At 40.9% G+C, this 19,322-nt stretch overlaps 2 protein-coding genes across 5 annotated transcripts in view; one reads left to right on the top strand and one right to left on the bottom strand.

Moving 5' to 3' along the window:
- Positions 1-19,322, top strand: part of LOC128887441 (uncharacterized) — a 118,385-nt gene that overhangs the window by 59,387 nt on the left and 39,676 nt on the right. Inside the window, exons 3-6 of one of the 2 annotated variants that reach the window (XM_054143297.1) lie at positions 1,268-1,485; positions 6,196-6,494; positions 10,967-11,108; positions 18,998-19,067. In XM_054143297.1, the coding sequence (XP_053999272.1) occupies positions 1,268-1,485; positions 6,196-6,494; positions 10,967-11,108; positions 18,998-19,067 (729 nt within the window). Of the gene's footprint in view, positions 1-1,267; positions 1,486-6,174; positions 6,495-10,966; positions 11,109-18,997; positions 19,068-19,322 lie in introns of both variants that reach the window. The other variant, XM_054143296.1, reaches the window with a different exon arrangement.
- Positions 1-19,322, bottom strand: part of LOC128887437 (uncharacterized) — a 143,217-nt gene that overhangs the window by 94,739 nt on the left and 29,156 nt on the right. The gene's annotated exons all lie outside the window — the stretch shown is intronic.

Genomic DNA, 19,322 nt, shown 5'->3' with positions numbered 1-19,322 from the left:
AGTTTGTCTAAATTAAATGACAAGTTTGATGTTTTTAAATAAATGTTTCATTATAACTATATATATATATAATGTAACATTTATTTAAAAACATCAAACTTGTCATTTAATTTAGACAAACTTCTTCAACGGACATAAAAGGTACGAATACTTATGTGACTGGCTAAAAAATTTAACAAAATGTGACACTTTTTGAGAAAGATCCTATGGCCTGGCTTGTTTCTCCATGCTATCATCGCCAGATGAAGGAATCTTATCTACGATATAAAAAGTAAAAATGTCTGGACAGTAGTATTCAATTATTTACAATTATGAAAATACAGTGGGGGGATCGGAAACGTCACAATTATATAACATTCATCTGGGTGATGTCGGTATTCGACAGTACACGGTCTACTCGCGTTACCAGATACCGTTCGATATCCGTTCTCTAGTGTCTGAGTATCTCAAATAGCCTATCAGGATACACCGTATCCACAAAATTGTCTTCCTGGGTATCTCGTTGGCACGTGAATATTACGAGGTTGATAGCCTCGGCGAAAGTGATGGCCCAATTATCGACACACGTTTTTTTTCCGCTCTTTAAATCGAAGGCTTATTACCGAAATTGTAATTTATTATACATTTTTATTATCTCACGTCCATCACTCATCAGGCATTCTTCACGCAATTATAACGAACTGTACGAGTAGTATAAATAATATCTTCTGATTTTTAAATCACGAAATCATAGTTTACTTTACCTTTTATTTCGAATCATTTCACGTAAATCATTTCAAGTAAATATCTTTACTTAACTTTTTATTTCGAATCACTTCACCTGTATATTCAGACAGGTATACTCCACGAAATAATAATTCATCATTCGTGCAGCGTAAATATCTTTTCCTTTCTAAATTACAAAATTATAGTTTACTTTACGTTCCAACAATCTCAACTGCACATTCAAGCAGGAATACTTGGCCCCAAGTGTTCCTAAGATTATATATTACCTTTCCATCCCTACCTCGAACCCCTCCAACCTACCTACAACGATGCAAAGTACGTCGCGTAAATTCGAGATAAAAGAAACAAAAATGAAAGTAAGGATAGACGCAGCGCGTATAAAGAGTTATTGCTCCCGCTTTAATATTAACCGTAAATCAAAATCGTCGACGATCGGGTTAACGAGATTGGATCCACCACGGGCTTTTTTCCCTTTATCCCTCGGTGGAAATTGACAAAGGTTGATATCTGGGTTGCTAACACGTTGCCTTTTTCTGCGCAGGGGTGATGGTGAAGCAGGAAACGCGGGATGACGGATACGAGACAAGTCCTGATCGCGAGATGAGGAGCACCGGTGGTGACAGCAGTCAGCAGTACCACACGCCGCTGACACCGCACACACCGCACACACCACACACGCCGCACACGCCCCTCACGCCGATATCGGCGACAGCGCATCAACCCCAACAACCTGGCTCGACCGCTTCCACCCTCGGACAGGTGAGTTTTTCCCTATTTCCGTACAGGAGGGAATCATTAGGTCATCCGATATGCAACGCGACTATTTTCGAACGCTCCTCCGACGTTTCGAAGCGCGAACGAACAACTTTCTATCAACGACTAATCGATTGCATTAGACGGTGCCAGACGAGCGAAACGATCGGGCAGGAGGTATTTTTGCATTGGTCCTGGAGGGTTGCTCGACTTCCACGGCGGAAATTGTGGAAATGTTTAGAACTTGGGGAATGTTTTAGATTTTTTAGGTGGGTGGGAATTCTGAGGCTGAGGAGGAAAATGCGAGGGTTGATTACAATCTGAACGCATCTGTGGTTTACGTTTAGAAATTGTCATATGAATTCTTTATCTAGGGACTCGTTTAGAAACAGTCTGAAACTTAGATGAGGATTTTCTGCATCGGTGTATAATAACACGTTGACTGAGATTAATATTATTGAACATTTCTACCGGAATTCACTTTTGTAGGGATAATAAAATAATTCCATCAAAATTCATTTTTCGAATTAAGGTGTAACCTGAAAAAAGGCCTAACTTTGATAGTTAATTTTGAGAGTATCGCAAAAAGAACTTGATCTCTTTTTACAGGGTTTATTTAACGCGTGTTGAAGTACAAAACAAAATTGTTGTATTATAATTTTAGTACAAAATGATAGCGACAAAGCGAGTCGTCAAAATTGACTTTTTTTTTTTAAATGCCTTCAAGAGAGGACGGTTTGCTCGTTGTGTATAACATTTGGAAACAAAAAACCAACAAATTTTATAATACATATACTGTTGTCTACAGAAGTACGTAGCGGTTTTTTTTTTATTTAATGTACACTTTCGTTTTTATTAACAATTTAGTATTTATTTCTTGACCAAAAAATGGGTTCGTGTGCTATTTCTACAATATCTGATTTAAAAAGAAAACCCTACATACTTCTATAGTCAATAGTGTATAGATTATACAAATTTTTAGTTGTGTGTTCCAGATTTTATACACAACAAGAAAACCATCCGTGAAGGCATTTAAAAAAAGAGCCAATTTGGAAGACTCGCTTTGTCGCTGTCATTTTGTACTAAAATTATAATACAACAATATTTGTTTATACTTCAATATGTGTTAAATAAACCCTGTAAAAAGAAATCATATTTTTTTTGCGATACTCTCAAAATCAATTACCAAAGTTAGATTTTTTTTCAGCCTCTGTAGTGGTGTTACCCCTTAATTCTTCTATGTAACTACATAAAATAGAAAACTCTCCAATGGAAAGGACTGTCAGCTATATATATGAGTGACGTAGCGATCGATACATTAATTTAGCCCGGCGTTAATTTCTACATACCGAGTACATCAAAAGCCTTGTCAACGTTGACAAATTTGATGTATACAAAATTCAGTGAAAAAAGTGTTGGCTCTCCTGGAGAACTCCCCAGAGCGTGGAAACGCGGTGTCGACGGGACTGTGGCAACGCGAAGCCGAGAGAAAGGTCGCCAAGGATAAAAATCACGAGTGGCTGCGGTTAGCGTCGCTGAATTAATCGCGACACGTAACCGAGAGGTAATCGGTGATTACAAAGGAAAAATATCGGGGAATAAAACACAGAAATTATTGCTCAATAAAGACAACGTACGATCGGTCCAAGCCGCGGCTAGATCTGGCGACTCCCGATCAGGATTACGGTCGATAAATTGCGCGATAAAGACGCGCGCAATCGGCACTTTGGGTACTTTCGTAATGCTGTGCGCGGTCGATTTGCATATTGATGTTAGTTTTACAGTCGGCTTATGCAACGATGTTTCACGCGGACCGCGGATGACATAAGAACCCACGGAGTGCATCTTGGATCCGCGAAGAATCGTCTATCCATATCTGGTTTTTCGAAGATCAAGTTTGATTTAAATAAAAAACGAGAAAGGTTATATAGGAAACGAATAGTTCGCTGCTCTTCTCGAGTTACTACGTGGTTGCACTGAATATTTTTCGGTGGAATTCTTTTAAAAAAACATATGAAAATAAATAGTCTATTCTACCAGGAGTACCTCAGCGATATTTCTCAAAGTTCCAAGCAACTTAATGCAAACCTGACCTGACACTAGCTGACGAAGACCGAAATGGAATCGTCGGACGAAATTCGTTCCACGCCAAATTCGAGTCCTGCTCGACGTAACGAAAATTTGGTGTACAGGTTGCTCCTCGATTAAATCGTTAAACGCAGACACGTCTCGAATTTATGGACATTGCTTCAGATCGAGTCTGCCTTCTTCGTCGTCGATACACGTCAATTCTTCGAGTTCTCTTCGACACGTTTTTCGACCGAATTCGTTTCGACCCTGTTTCTTCGACTAAATACTGGATGCACCAGGGTGTGTACCAGTAGTTTCTAAATGACGACTACAGAAGAAGAGAAGGAAACACAATTTCCGATTCCTAAATTGAGAGATATCAAAATTTATCATTTATTTCGCGCGTGTAAATTGTTTCGATTTAATACTTTCGATTGCATTTAATTCATCCACAGACTTCGTCATAAAGAAATGTTTTCTCGCGTCTCTATCGAACAGTGTCTCCTCTTTGCTCGAGGAAACACCGTGGACACCAAAATGAAGGCAGAAGATCGTCTCGATTTTTCAACGTCGTCACCCGTTTCACGCGAGTGGATCATACGTATACGTGAGCTCTTGGTCCGAGATAACCCCAGATCGAGGCTAAAAAGCTGAAAGATAATCGGTCATGGCGTCTCCTCGCTTTCCTTCTTTCGTGCCGCACGATTCGTCCCGAAGGTCGCGGCCAATATCTCTCTGGGATAATGGCAAGGCATTCGTCTTAATCTATTTTTGCGTGAACGCTACGCAAAGATGCACTCGAGTGGCTGCTCTCATTTTTCCTCAAAGGAAATAGAAAGTTCGATATTGTTTAGAACATGGAAACACACATGACTAAAACAGTGCTGTCTAGGATGTGCAAGGTGCGCTTTTTTCGGGAAGAACAAATTTTGAGATTCTGAGATCTGTAGGTGGAAGAAGGTGGAATTAATTAATTCAATATTAAGTTACTTTCGTTGATATCGATTCGTTGAATGAGAAAAACTGTTACAATGAGAAAAATTGTTAGAGACTTCTTCGGATCGAAATTAAATGTTCGCAAAAGTCTTTCTTGTATTCATAAATACATGATTTTTATCGTGTTATAGAAAGCATTCCAGGTTAAGGGATCCACTGAGATTGCATTAAATGTGTTAAATGTTAAAGGAATGTATAATATATAGATTTGATGGAGCTTCGTTCAAAAGTCACGGTAAAAATATACTCCTAAAATGAATTCTATATCGCAAAATGGAGGTCGTCATTAGTTTCACGAAGTTTGCGACAATCCTCACTAATTTCTCACTTTACGATATCGATGATATCAGTAAGCTCTCTGTCGCGCATTTAATCGTATTCCGCAGACATTTTCCCCGATAAAACTAAAGTTACGCAATCTGCCTATCTAGGGGGCCAGATAATTACTTATCCTTGACCTAACCATCCACGACGATAAGCAACATTCTCCAAGATTCCAAATAGTAAACACAGCTCGAGCGAAAATTAAATGAACGCAACACCCAGTTTGTAAAGAATTTAATTTCCATTCAATCACCGAAATTTCCCGGTTTCTGGTCGTGTCCCTGGAAAAAGATGATCCAACACGTTTCTTGTCAAGGAGGATTCGCCAGAGAGAAATTGAGTGCCGTTGGCAAAGTGGTAGCGTGGATGTATTCTCGATGCAAGCAACAATCGCTATTGGCCCGACAATTTTCAGGCTATATACCCACCGGAACACATATTTTACGATTGCTAGTGCACACGCTCATAACGACACGTGCTCCACGTGCCGAACCAAATTTTATTTTCCAAACGGACGGACATCTAAAGAAATACTGCGAATTCGTAATGAATTTCCCTGCAGCTGACTGAATTTTTCGGGACGAGTGCCGTCGTTGGCCGCTTTGTGATGTAGCACCTGTCGACGAAGGAAACACGGACTGCGCCCGCGTTAAAGAACCTCGGCTCGGCCATCCTAACGAAACGCTTCGGCGTTTCATCGCGAACGAGTCACGCTCGCTAAAGCGTACGCCCTCGCGAATTTCACACTCGACGTTCCGAAAAATTACTTCCGGCCGGGAAAACACAGACGCGGGCGCCGTTCGATAAAAGAAAAACGCGATAACGGGAAACGAAAGACCCCGCCCGTTTATTTGTATAATGAGATCTACACGATATATCGGGTCGTGCTTGGAAACGTTCGAATCTCGAGGATATCAACAATTTTTTCGCTCTATATAATTTTTAAAATCGTGACTAAAACCTAGATAAAGAAAAAAAAATGTTGTCGGAAATAGGAATAAGTTTGAATACGAATTTAAATTTAAAATTCTCGCCATTCTGTCTCCAACAGTCGACCAATGCGAAATGTAAATTAGCTGCGCGTGGAATTCATAAGCGGCAAGTGTGTGTCGCCATTGTAGTCAAGTGAACACAAGAACCGGCTAATTAACGTTCGCTTCTAATCGACGGTTGTGTCATGTGTTTGTTTTTTTATCGAGAAACCTTCGAAGACGTGTTAATACCTCTGGTATCGCCTAGTATCTCCCCAAGAGAAGTTCATTTTCCCGAATACTTTTAAAAGCGACGTAGATAACCGAAAGAAAGGTGTGCGATGATTATTCGCAGGTGGCGATCAAGTGCGAGACCCCGGTGGACCCGTACTCGTTCGTCGACGAGGAGATGTCGATGGGCGGTATGAGGACGGCCAGCAGTCCTGGTGGCAACCCCGAGAACATGACGTGTCCTGGAGGTCAAACATCCCTTGCTACGCCTACGTCGACGCCGCCGGGTCCGATGTCCGGACCGCAACATCTTCAGATGAACCTTGGCGTGATGAACGGCAACGTCAACCCCCAACTGGCCGCCCATCAGCCGAAGAAGCGAGGCCGCAAGAGAAAATCCGAAATGATTCTCACCCGAGAAGAGTAAGAATTCTCATACATACTTATCATAAATAAATTCCCAGTGAATTCTTTCAAAGTATCGCTTGGATTAGCTCAAAGTGCGACACAACAAGGAAGGGGTGTAGGAAAATTGAGTTAGATAGTGCATTTAATAAAGGGATATCTATCGTTACTTCGGAATATCAAGGGGTGGTTTTTGATGACATTTTCAGTAGAATGTGTACACACACTAGTCAGTCTAAGCATCCACTGCACTTTAGAGTTTCGAAATTGCAGCATTCACATGGGAAACAAAGAAATTCACTTAATACAGAATTCACTTTAAGTGCATACACTACTAGTGTGATTGAAAATATTTTCAAGTCAAGATATTAAATCAAGACTGCAAGACATTTAATTTAGAGGAATTAAGTGAATTGAGCCTTAAGTCTATTTTCATTGCATCAGTAACTGTACAGATTCACTTCAAAATATTTTGGTATTTTCTAAAAGAAGCCACAGTAGTGCCGAGACATTAAATAGAGCCTCCTGTAAATAATTTTATCCAGAAGAAAATTCCACCTTTCCAAATTAGAAGCCCGATTAGTATCCCAGAACGTTGTCGATGGCGTACAGAAGTTAATTCTGCGACAGTTAGGGAGGGAGGAATCGTGACTCCTTGAAAGAATTCGCTGTGCCCCTTTCTTCTAACGCAAAGCGAAGCACACGCTGGTAACGGAGGAAAAACGAGAAACCCGGTGGCACGCGTCGCGCTTCTTAATCTAGAATCAGTCGACGCGGACAAGACACTTAGGATAAAGCGCGAGACTGGATCGTTGGAAACGACCGTTCAGCCGGTTTCTTCGAAGAATTTAAACTCGGCTTAATTGCACAGCCCGAGACCAGGATATCGTTCACATTATGCAAACTATCCGACAAAGTCAACTTCGCGTTTAAAGTAAGGTTAGGGCCAGTGGTGCGCAATCTTTTTCCCTAGTGGGTCAAATAAAGTATGGAGATAAAGCGAAGTTCGCTGAAACTCGGCCACTGATGATAAGAAGAGATTAAAGAGAAAGAACTTCAATTTCGACGATGTATCAACACAGAGCATATGAACATTAAGAGTTTGTACGAATTGGAGTAAAAGTGTACTTATGTTAGTTCTATCTATCAAAGTATCTACAGTTATTTGCCAACCTTATCAATAGCTCTGCTATAGAAATTAGAACAAATTTCCTGATATCGATACTTGCGACTTTAAGTGCTATAGCCACGCGTCTTTTAGACAGGGAACCAACACCTTCCAGGCTAATCGACCAATAAATCGACTAAAATCTTGATTATTTAGGTCTTGAGCAACATTTTCCTCGAGTATCTCCGCAAGAATCAGTCAAAAATATTCCTCTCCCATGGATATACTTTCGAAATTACACCCCAACGTGTTCCCAATAGATTCTCGAGCATGCTTTCCAACTGCATTTCGGAGGGATAGACCCAGTAAAAGGGGTGGATTTTGCGCACCACTGGTTAAGAGTCTCGCGACGGGAAACCTCGAGGGTCTGCGGAACGCGGTCGTTATTATTAAAAGGTTTCGAGGCTGACAGAAAGGGCAAAGGTCCCGGCGTTTGGGCCGCGACACGCTTGCACAATTCGATAATCGCGTTAACGAGACCCGCGGAATCGGTCGCATATTTACGGCATAATTTCGGTAAGTACACCGGGTTGCGCGTCGAGAGTTCGCGGTCGACGGCTAGAGTTCATTCTAAATAATAATAGGCGGCGAGGTCGATAGACGTGGGTCGATGCGACTAGACTCGATTATAGCTGTCCGCTGGCGGATTTAGTTTACCAGCCAAGAACTGGGCTCGCGGTAAATAATGCTCCGCTTTCGAACTCGATCACGCGGCAGATTTTCGACCCCGATCCGCGAAGAAAGTGTTTCGGCCGATGGGACGAATCACTTTGCAGATTCGAATCTTGATGCGGTGGATAGCAATCCAACAGTGGTTGCCAGTTATGGCGGGAACGGTGGTGCGCATTGCTTTGTGGAATTTGGAACATTGCTTTTTGGAAATCTAGAAAGGAAATATGAGGGAATAGTTTGTGAATTATATTATATTTCGAGACTGGAATATGTTTGGCTGATCATTGATACGTCGTGAGAATTTTGCCCGTCTCCCAAAATTGCAAAGACGAAGTGACTCGTCGTTAACTTTTAGAAGCCTGATCTTCCAAATTAAATTTAAAGAAAATATGAATGTATTTATTATTTGAGCAATTTTGATAGCTGACATACAGTCAAATATTAAAAACAAACCATTGCAGGTGTACAATTCGATTTAAAAGCCCGTTATCAAATCTGAAACTTTGGGCATTTAAGGGTCAAGTGTCGTGGAGTCAAGACGAGCCCGCGACACTTAAGGGTAGCGAAGTTTAATAGATCGACTGCTCGAACCACTCACGTGGAACAGATTCGAAAATTTTACTTGAAAAACTCGCAACTGAATGTTTACCTTCTTTGTTTTAATGTTCTTTGCTCCCGTATAAACATAACTTTTATTTCATCCAAGATCCCCACATTAAATTCTGGAAATTATTTTCTGCGAAAAACAAGTAAGATATTCAAGGTGGTGACACCCTGTAAAATTCTGGAAAATATTTTCTACGAGAAGCATGTAAGATATTCAAGGTAGGGGACACCGTATTCACAATGGGTTAAAATACTGGACACGCGATGGACACCTACACGCAGGCATCGAGCTTGAAGGGTTAAAAGCATCTTTTTTTCTCCCCCCGAAACGGAAACGCGGCGTCACTCGGTAATTGATCGGAAAAGCGAATGCCTCTGTAACCGGTTTTTGTGTTTGAACGTACGGCACGCGCGTGGATTAAATCGATGGACAATAAAACAGAAATTATTTGGAATATTCGTCGCATGGAGCACGGGTCTTTCGCGAGCAGTTCGCGTTATTTAGCTGCAGTCAATTTCACCGTCACGCGATTTTTGCAAGCTCAATTGCGTTGCGGTGGTAAAAAAAATACTCGATTTTTCGTAAATCCGCGCGAGCGTTTTTTTGCCACCTATGTTCTTAACCACGAAATCGACTACACTTCGTCTTCGCTAAGGAAGGATTTCCTTGCTTCGACTAATCGATGTCGTAGCTTGTTATACCTGATAATGCAGTTTGAGTATAGAACATCCGAGTTAACTTACGATAACGTTTATCGGTTTGTTTGCGAGTCAAATTTCTTAATAAACTTCGTTATTTAAAAAAATGTATAAACCATTAATTCTACATAAAAGAAATCTCTCAACTGACCAACGGGAATACGAATATATTTTTTTGAAATAGAAACAATTAAAATGTTGATCGAAGTCTGAAAACTCCTTTGCTGGTCGCCATCGAATTTTGTACAGGCACTATGGCACTTTCAAACTGAAATTTTTCCAAGTACGCAAAGTATGCAAGAATAAAAAAAATTACAGGTTGATGTCGTTACGTTCATTATGACGACAAATTAAATCTGTCCCAGCATCTGGTATCGAAGCCATATTAAATATGGCACGTGTTCTATTATTTCTTCTTCGTACGGTCGCAATAGCCCCTCGTGATTCCCGTAAAAAAATTTCAAGTTAAAAGGTAAAAATTGGCAGCGGTCGAGAAATCAATTTTTCGCCGTTAATCGAAATTGTAATAGCTTTCCGTCACACGAAATGAAAAAAAAATGACTAGTGTTTCCGTCGAAAATCTGAGAGACTTTGCGCGGGAATAATTTTTGTTGAATTTTTTTTTGCCAATCAAAACAGTTTGCTTAAAAACTCGATACGCGAAAAAAGTCGATGAACATCGGGCATAGCGGCCACGAAACAAATTAATCGACGAAAAACTGAAATTTCCAAAGAATTTATTTTTCTCGCATAAATTCGTCCTCGAGAGCTCGCGAGTGTTACATAATCAGCAGAACAACGCATGTAAATTCAAAGGTCCGTTGTAATTCCCTACCTTGTATTAGCTTCTCGAGATCAAAGTGTACTATGACTAACGCTGAAAACTGTTTAGCATTCGATTCCTTGCACGGTAGTTCAAACATTATAACTCGCAATTCAATTTTGAACACAATTCTTCCAAAGGTCGATGCAGTTCCAAGACACGCGCAACATTTTTTATTATCGACTGCTCGCTCCTTCATCGAATTCTACGAAACACTCGAGCTTCGCGAACGATGCTTTTTATTATCATGCAAAACCGCGGGGAAGGTAACCTATTTCCAGAGGGGCCACCTCGTAGACCGAATCAGATCCCGTAACACGGTTAAAGCGGTGCTTTATCCCATCGACAAAGGTTACTTAACGAATTACGAGTGCGCCAAAGCCGGAGGTCTCCTCGCTGTTTAATCCAATTCGATAACAACGACCGTGAGCGATTAAATTCTAAACACGATAACGGGAACGCCGCTTAAAACGCAACTAAATTTCTAATCCCCGCGCGACCTCATTGGACAATCTGATTCAGGGCGGAACTCGCCGAGGCCAAGAAGCGGGCAAAGACGTACAAAGAGAGGAAGAAGCACGACAGATTCGACGGAATGCCGGAGGAGGAAGTCAGCAAGCGGGTTCTGCCGGACCATCTCACCAGCAACCTCGACATCATCATAGTAAGTTCGTCAAATGACTCCTTTTTACATCGGATTTTTCCTAAGATCGCTGGAATTAATAATATTGCCGGTACATTATTGTCTCGAAATAAGCAAGTTGGTCGGGACCGGCGAGTTGCTTATTTCGAGGCGGAAAACAGTTGCTTATTTCGAGACAATACTGTAGTGGCAAATCGCAACCAGGATAGTTTCAATAAGAATTCAATTCTTCTGTTTTCTATGTTCAATTTTGGTTATACTGATAAGATCTAAAAAATAGGGAATAGGGACGTCTCCTAACACGTGGAACGCCAAGTTACCTATATATAGGTGACAGAGCTTTTCATGAAGGAACTTCAACGATTAATTTTAAGAGCTACATATTAATGAAAACAAATCTGGAGAGAATTCGTAAATGAGAATATAGAAATAAGTAATATGACAAATGTTAGGTTCTATACTTTCTAATTGTCCCGAGACAAAATTTTCGTCTTCCAGACCTTTCCATGTGAATCAGCCTGGCAATCAACGTGTTAATACTAGGTTTACGAAACAAAATCACTTTGACTTCATTTCAAATTTCACAAGGAAAGTAACCGAGATCTAATCCAGACCTAACCATTTAAATTTTTCGCTTAGAATCACTTTTATCTACATAAACAGATAAGCGCACATCCAAATTCATTCTTATCTAAGTCTTCTAGTTAATTCCAATAAATGAAATTCACTCTTGAAAGCATTAATGGACAGCTGACTTCGTATTCATACAATAAGACAAGCGTACATAAAAATTCATTCTTGTTTAAGCTTTCTAGTTAAAAGAAATTCCCAAGAAATGAACATTACTCGTGAAAGCATTACTTCGGTAATACAACAGAAATCTGACAAGTAATCTCCATAAACCTACGGTAACAATAGCCCAATAGGATTCACGTGAGATGATCGTGCAACCTTAAATCGTAACATTGAAACAACTAACACAGGACCGAACTATTATAATTTTCTGCTCCATCGAGGATAATTCGGGTTGTTTCGATCATTTCACGCGCGGCGATTCGTAATTCGCCAAGAATAATTTCGCGAATGCGTTCAATTTTCTGCGGCGTTGTGCCGCTGTGTGATCGATGGGCGCGGATTAAATTCTGCGCTTCGCCGCAGCCCTCGCGAGAAAAATAAATAAAAAAAGAAGGAACAAAGACGCTCGTCCGGATCATTTGCATCATTCGAGACCTCGATAACGTGTTATCGTTACCAAATCGTCTCTCGGAAACTTTAGCAAAATTACGGTCGGTTGAACGACTTGATTGCACAAGAATTTAATGATGACGAGTTGCGCAGTCGAACTTGGGTACTTGTTGCTCACTCGCGGTGATAAATGATAAACGACCGTTTACGGACGTGTATGCACAGTACCAAACAATGTCAGACGCGTCGAATAAACAAGTCCGTGTTGCTGCAGCAACGCCCGCCGATGTGCACCGCGCTGGTCCGCGAAAAGTCTCGTTTATATTTGAACCACCCTCGTACATTCGTTTAAGCGAATCCACTTGAGTTGTAATGTAAACTCGGATAGTGCTTATCCTTCCGAAATCGATTTGTCTCGAGCTGCATCCATGAAATCTGGGAGGGAAATTCGTCAACTGTGAATTTATGGTGTCTTGGTAATCGTGGTGATTGTACAATTGATTGGAAAAAATGTCTAATATCAAAAATCGAGGCAAGTGTGGACAGTGAGGAGTGAATAGCTCCGTAGATCGCATATTTTCATTTTTGTATTCTTGTATTTACATGCGAGGGTGAGAATGATTTTTTTTTCTCTTGTTTTCAATATAACGTTTACATAGTGGATAGTTAGGCAGAAAAACATGTACGCGGACGGAACGTCGAATTTATTTGAATAACATCTATCTGTAAATATCCGAGCGAGAAATTCAATAACTACATCGTTGTCCGAAAATAAATATGTGAACGCGTACATTGGTGGGTTAAAGTAAATTAAACGGTCAATTTGTTGCTGACCACGTGTTGGATCGAATGTTTTGCATGTTTTTTTCTTTTTTATTTTTACCGAGGAGTGAAAAAGAATTGGAAGAGAATGTGGACCACAAAAATGTGGTGTATTATATATGCTAGGAATTGAAGATCGTCATCTTAGACGATATCATATTGTAACGAACTGTCTGAGATTTAAAAAATACGAAAAAATCACAATTTTCGACTAAAAGTCTGTCCTTTTAATACTGAAACTTCGGGGCGGTACTAAGAAAAAATAAAATTATTAACGAGGAGTTATCCCGTCTTTTAATTTCAAAAATTGATGGAGTAAGTCGGTTTCGTTTTTGAAGGTGTAAAGTCGTGTAACATAACACTTAATGTACCAGTCTTACATTTGTGTCTCTCGAGCGCAAAGGGTTAAAAGTCTAGCTCATTTATCCCACCGCCTATATTTCCAATACGAACCCGTCTCTATTCAAAATATTAGAATCCATTCGAAACTGAAATGTACCAAATGGATCAATTATCAAAATTCGTCGGTTGATAACTGAGCAATTTTAAAAAGAAATCAAAAGTACGATTTCCAGCGTCGAGTGTCCCCCTGGTCTGTCGCAGGGCATCTTCGACGTCACCTGGGCCCCGGATCCGTGAATTTTCGTGGCGCATCGTCGTCGGGTCGTTTTTCGCAGGCGTAGGACGCGATTAATCCGATTAGCCGTCGGCATAACGGGCGTCTAGTTAGCAGGAAAATCCATCTCGAAGGTAGCGAGACGGTAGGAACGTAACGACGACAAATGGCCGTTTGTAGCGCGTTCGTCAGGTGTCGTAATCGCTTTAATGGTCCATACCCAATTCGGTTATCACGCTTGACGTTGGTAACGAGCGCGAACTCCGTGCGCCCTCGCGTTCGCTGCCAGCCGCGCGTCGTTTCGTCCAACAACCGTGCCGATCGAAATCGTTACGCGTCCTACAGCTGCTGCACCGCTCGTAGTTGTGCCGCGCCACTTTGACGTTCGTCTCGTTCTCTTTGTTTCATCTGAAAGTCGCCGGAGGCAGGAATCGTTCTTCTTATTATTCTTCTCGGGGCCCAGGCGCGAAAATCCGGACGTCCTCGAGGCCAGTTTGCTTTTCGCGCAGAAACTTTGTACGGAGGGGGGCCCACGCTGCGAGACGAAACGCGACTGAAGAACCGGAACCGCGCGAGGCCGGACGCACGTTACACGCTGGGTGACGAAGCGCGGAATTTTGTAAATAATTGCGTGTCGCACATTGTCGACATCGCGTCGCGCCGGAATTGACGCTCGCCGCGGGAGGCATGCCAGACGAAGAAGTACGCTTTTCGAAGACCGGCTGAAGAACGTCGAGTGTCTGCAGGGTTGTTCAAATTTTATCTCGGAGTATAGTCGAATTGTGGTGGATGCTGTGTATTTTAATATGATGGTTGGGTTAAAGTAAAGTAGGGATTGAAGTAGTTCTTATTGCAAGAGGAGAAGTGCGATGCGATGTTCAATGCGCAAGCGATGGCTGTGCTATGAGAAGAAACTAATATTGATGGGGAGTGTAGGCACAGATGTTTCGTATGTTCAGTTTCTGGGGCTATCGAACGGGTGTTCTGAATCTCTCGAGGGTTTTCTAGAATTAAAAAAATATATAATATCGAAGGGAGGTATACTCTATACTCCTGTCATATAAATATGAAAAAAGGAATTATAAAAGATATTTTATTCTAAGAAATCTAGAATTTAAAATCCATCCCCCAAGAGGTTAAGAAGAATAAAACCCCATGAAGATCGTGTGTCCATGTCGAGGCATCCCAGTCCTCGCGAGTCGAAATTGACCTAAATTGGCGTAGGAAGGGTGGACGCGAAATTCTTGGCGATCCGGAGACAAGGATGCAACGGCAACGACAGAATTACGACCTGGTGACGGGGGAGTCCGTTAGCGGCTGGTTCATATTCATATATTACGCGCGGAACGTGTAGTCAGCGTGGTCGATCATCCGTCAAACGGTGTAAACGCTTTAACGGGCCGTGGGCAATTCGGTTATTACGGGCGTCGTTGTAATCGAACGCAGCGGGACACCAGTGTCGGCCTTCGTCGGGGCCCTCTACCCCTGGACAACCCCGATTTCGAACCTCACCGACCCCTCCCGTGCCCTCCTCTACAACCACTGTTCCCAGTCACCCTCGAAGCACATCCCCGCGGCCCCCTAACCCAGAGCTGGCCGGGCCGAGTCTCATCGACGCGCGTTGTTTTCAATCGGCGACAATTCCGCACCCCCACCCTGGTCGCCCAACCCCCGTCATTTTATCCTCGTTTATCCCGGCCGTAGCGCCATTCGACGCCGACCGACCGGCTAACGCATTGGCGTTAACGCGCTAATGCGATACGTACTTTATGTACGGAGGGGAGAGGACTCAACCATCCGTACGCGACAAACGATATAACGCGATTTCCACCGAGGAACCGCGACCCTCTATACTCGTTTTCACCGATTTCTGACTGGATCTTGGTAGTTTTTTTTTTTCATTTTTGGCGAGGGGAGAGGTTGTTTCCGGGGAATCGTGTGCTCCAGCTTTCTGCTGGTGAGACGTGGTAACGCTTTGAGAACCAAGGGTTGGACGTGTAATTAAATTTAACCCTATGCACTCGAGGACTTTTTTTCTGGTATCTATTAGCAACTTGAGATGCTTTCTTAGCATTCTATTGTCACGAATGCTAAGATTATATTGACATCGAAAATGAGATCCGTAATTTAAGATTTGAAAATCAAACCACCCTTACCCCTTCGACGATTATTTTATTGACACTTCGAGTTTCAAAGAAATTAAACCTAAAGAAAAGCTAGTGGCGACTGAGAGTCACCTCTCGAGTGCAAATGGTTAATAGTTTTTATTTTTGCAATGTTGGTATCGTACCATATTTATTTTATGTATTGGACTCGTTTTCATGTTAACGCTTTGCACTCGAGGCCTTGTTTTTGGTATCTACCAGGAACTCGAGGTGGTATCTTAGCACTCTATTGACACGAATGCTTAGCTTAGATCGACTTTAAAGACGTAGCTTGATTGTCATTTTATTGACAGTCCGAGTTCCGAAGAAACTAAACCTAAAGAAGACGTTATTGCTGGTTGATTTGCTACGTCAAACTTAGCGGTGACTGAGTCTTAGTCACTGAGGGTCACCTGTCGAGTGCAAGGGGTTAATGTTTATGCAATATTTCATTCTATATTCATATGACGTTCAGAGGTTCATATTACCAGGATAGCATTATATTATCCTGGTAATATACAAAAAGACATTGGTTGCCATTGAAAGAAACTGTTTCATAGACTTACCTGTTGGTAAAGTGTTAACGTTCTAACTATCAAGGTGACTAATTTGAATCGCGTACTTTGAACTTCCTTCCAATGTCACTTAATCGTTAACAATATTAAATAACATACTACATTGTAATTTTATATAATACATTAAACAGTACTTGTGATACTCGGTTCAATTTTTCGAGTCCACGATGAACCAACGGTGGATAAACAATTTACATTAGCGTATAGAAAAAGTAAAATCGTTGCATCGAAATGTGGACACGTGTTACCGTTACTATAATCGTTGTAACATGTACTGTAACTTTTAAACATCGTTGAATTCTGCACTTGTTAAATTCCGATGGTCAATATTTTTTTCATGTGCTTTTTTTCCTCCATAAAACAAAATAATGAAGAATAATAAAAATATACGGAAAAGGTGCAAAGTTTGCATACCTCATAAAACACAGAGAGGAGCTTTTTATATGTTCAAACAATGCGAAGTGGCTCTTCATATGAACGAATGTTTTTATTCATACCCTTCACAAAAAAAAAAAAAAAAAAAAAAAAAAAATTGGTATGTTGTGCACAAATATTTTATTTTATTCCATGGTTAAAATCACATGTTTCAAACGAATTTGGGAAAAATTTCGCAAAAACGCAGGTGCGATGGAAGGTTCATTCGTCCTTTGAATTATCCAAGATATTTCACGACACAAAATAATGATAAGCACTAGTAATTACAGTTCATAAAACAGAAACTCAGAATTTTAGCAAAAATATCAACTAATGAGAAACCCTGTACCATTTTTAATCAAACCCTAACACAATCGGCAAATAAATTTCCAAAAGTTTCAAGTATAAAAAAGGTATAAAGACGGCACTGTTTTTCATAATTTTGTCGCGACGTAAAGCCGCCGGTTACCGCGTACGATGGTCACGTTTGCGTCGGAAACAACGAGCCGAAAGTTGCAGCAGCGTCGAGGACACGCGCCTAACAATGTCCCTGTCCCGTATCCTTGGACTTTGTCGTTATTAATTGTCCAACCGACGAAGCGAAGAGCGAAGATAATGTGGTTGCGCAACAGGTACTACCACACCTGTGTCTACCGCGTTGCATAATCGCGGGTAAGAACCGTGCACGTGAAATCCGAACACGTGTATCGTGTCGGGAAAGGAATTCACCGGTAAGGAACTGCAAAAACCGACGTTCGCGTACACATGCACGTATGCCCCACCCCAACTCTTTACGTTCATGGATTCTTTCGACGAGCACGAAAGAGTCGCTCTTCTGTCTCCATGTATTGTACGAATTTTCGTGGATTTTTCCTTATTTACGTTCCGTCGATCCGAGAGTTATTAAATGAAATCGAAGCTAGAAATCGGGGGGCTCGATTATCGATAGGTTTTCGAAGTTGCGAGTTTGATTGCAAGTTATTTGATGATACGAAGCAGTGGAGAGCGAATTTTAATTAGCATTTGTTCGATAAGCGACGTTTTTGCGACAATTTTAAATAATATAGGAGGAAAGTGGAATGAAAAATTGCAATAATTAATTTAGATAGGATTCTAGTCTACATCCAGCAAGCATTGTATAAAAAATGATTACTGATATGTTTAATTCGATTTAATTTCTAAGAGTTACAGTTGTAATGAATAAGATAGTCGTGTTAATATTGCCAAATAATCGAGAGCTCTAGATTATCTTTGATACATATAAAAGCAAAAAAGGGGAAAAAACGTAGCGTAAATTCTAATAAGTTTGTGTTCGAATCGGAGATCAGATTCGTCGGCGATTGAGCGATCGGAGGATGGGAACTATGCTCGTCGAACAAAGCTGCCAAGACAATAACCCTATCGACGAACACGGAAACTAGTTGGAAATAAGCTTGCCGCGTAATAATTTGTGCAAGATTGAAGTCGAGGCTTTCCGCATCGTGGATAAATTGATGAACGCCGATGAAACTAAATTAAGAGCGTAGCCATTAGATTTGCTTTCATCAAGTTTCGATATTATTTGCTTCTCTCTATTTATCGCTAACAATTTATTTTATAACGTACTGCGTTGGATAAACCCTTAATTGGTACGTCTGGTTAAAATCTGAAGTCTAAAGACACGCCTGTATTACGATTTTCATGTTTTTCCTGTACAGAGCAAAGGGAAGAAAAATATCTTAACGCTTCGCTAATTGGATTAACGGAGAAATTATATAGGAAAAGTAAGTTGCAACGACTTCCAAGAAGCAAGGAAATGTACGTAATAAATACTTTACTGAGTCTGTAATTTTTACGATAGAAAATTGTTGACAGGTAGATTTAAAAAAAAAAAAAAAAAAAAGAAAGAAATTATTTAAGCGAAGAAGTTTCAGGTTCGTTAAATGGGACACTTTAAAATATGGAAATAATAATTTTATGGAATTGTTGCTCTTAGGAAAGAGTTACAGCGTGTCCCAGTTCTTAGAATCGCTCTACACATGTATATTTACAAAATATTCTCACTCCTTATTAAGTGTAATATCGTTTAACTCCGCCGACGAGGACTAACAAGTATTTATGTAAATCATTTTAATTGGAATTATTCCTATGTGACGGGTTTAACTTTTGTCGCAGATTGGAATCAATCCCGGACTCTTCGCAGCTTACAAGGGCCACCACTACGCAGGACCAGGGAACCACTTCTGTGAGTTGCACTTTCTCTTACAATACTAAAATATGTTAACTGTGCTCCAAATTAGAGGTACTACTACTCGATTTGTTTATTCGCTCTCTATTTTCAAAGACACAGTAGTTCGACTTTAACTGTACAGCGACGAGGAGTTGGCCAGTAGGTCTGATTGGTAGCCGTACAATCTCCTAGATCATACTATAGTTGTACACAGTACAGCATGCATTAGAATATAGAATTCTGATGAGCAAGGAAATTACACCGTGACCA

Source organism: Hylaeus anthracinus, unplaced genomic scaffold (genome assembly GCF_026225885.1).
Source record: "Hylaeus anthracinus isolate JK02 unplaced genomic scaffold, UHH_iyHylAnth1.0_haploid 11989, whole genome shotgun sequence".
Taxonomy (NCBI): Eukaryota; Metazoa; Arthropoda; class Insecta; order Hymenoptera; family Colletidae; genus Hylaeus; species Hylaeus anthracinus.
This window is presented reverse-complemented; position numbering and strand designations above follow the sequence as displayed.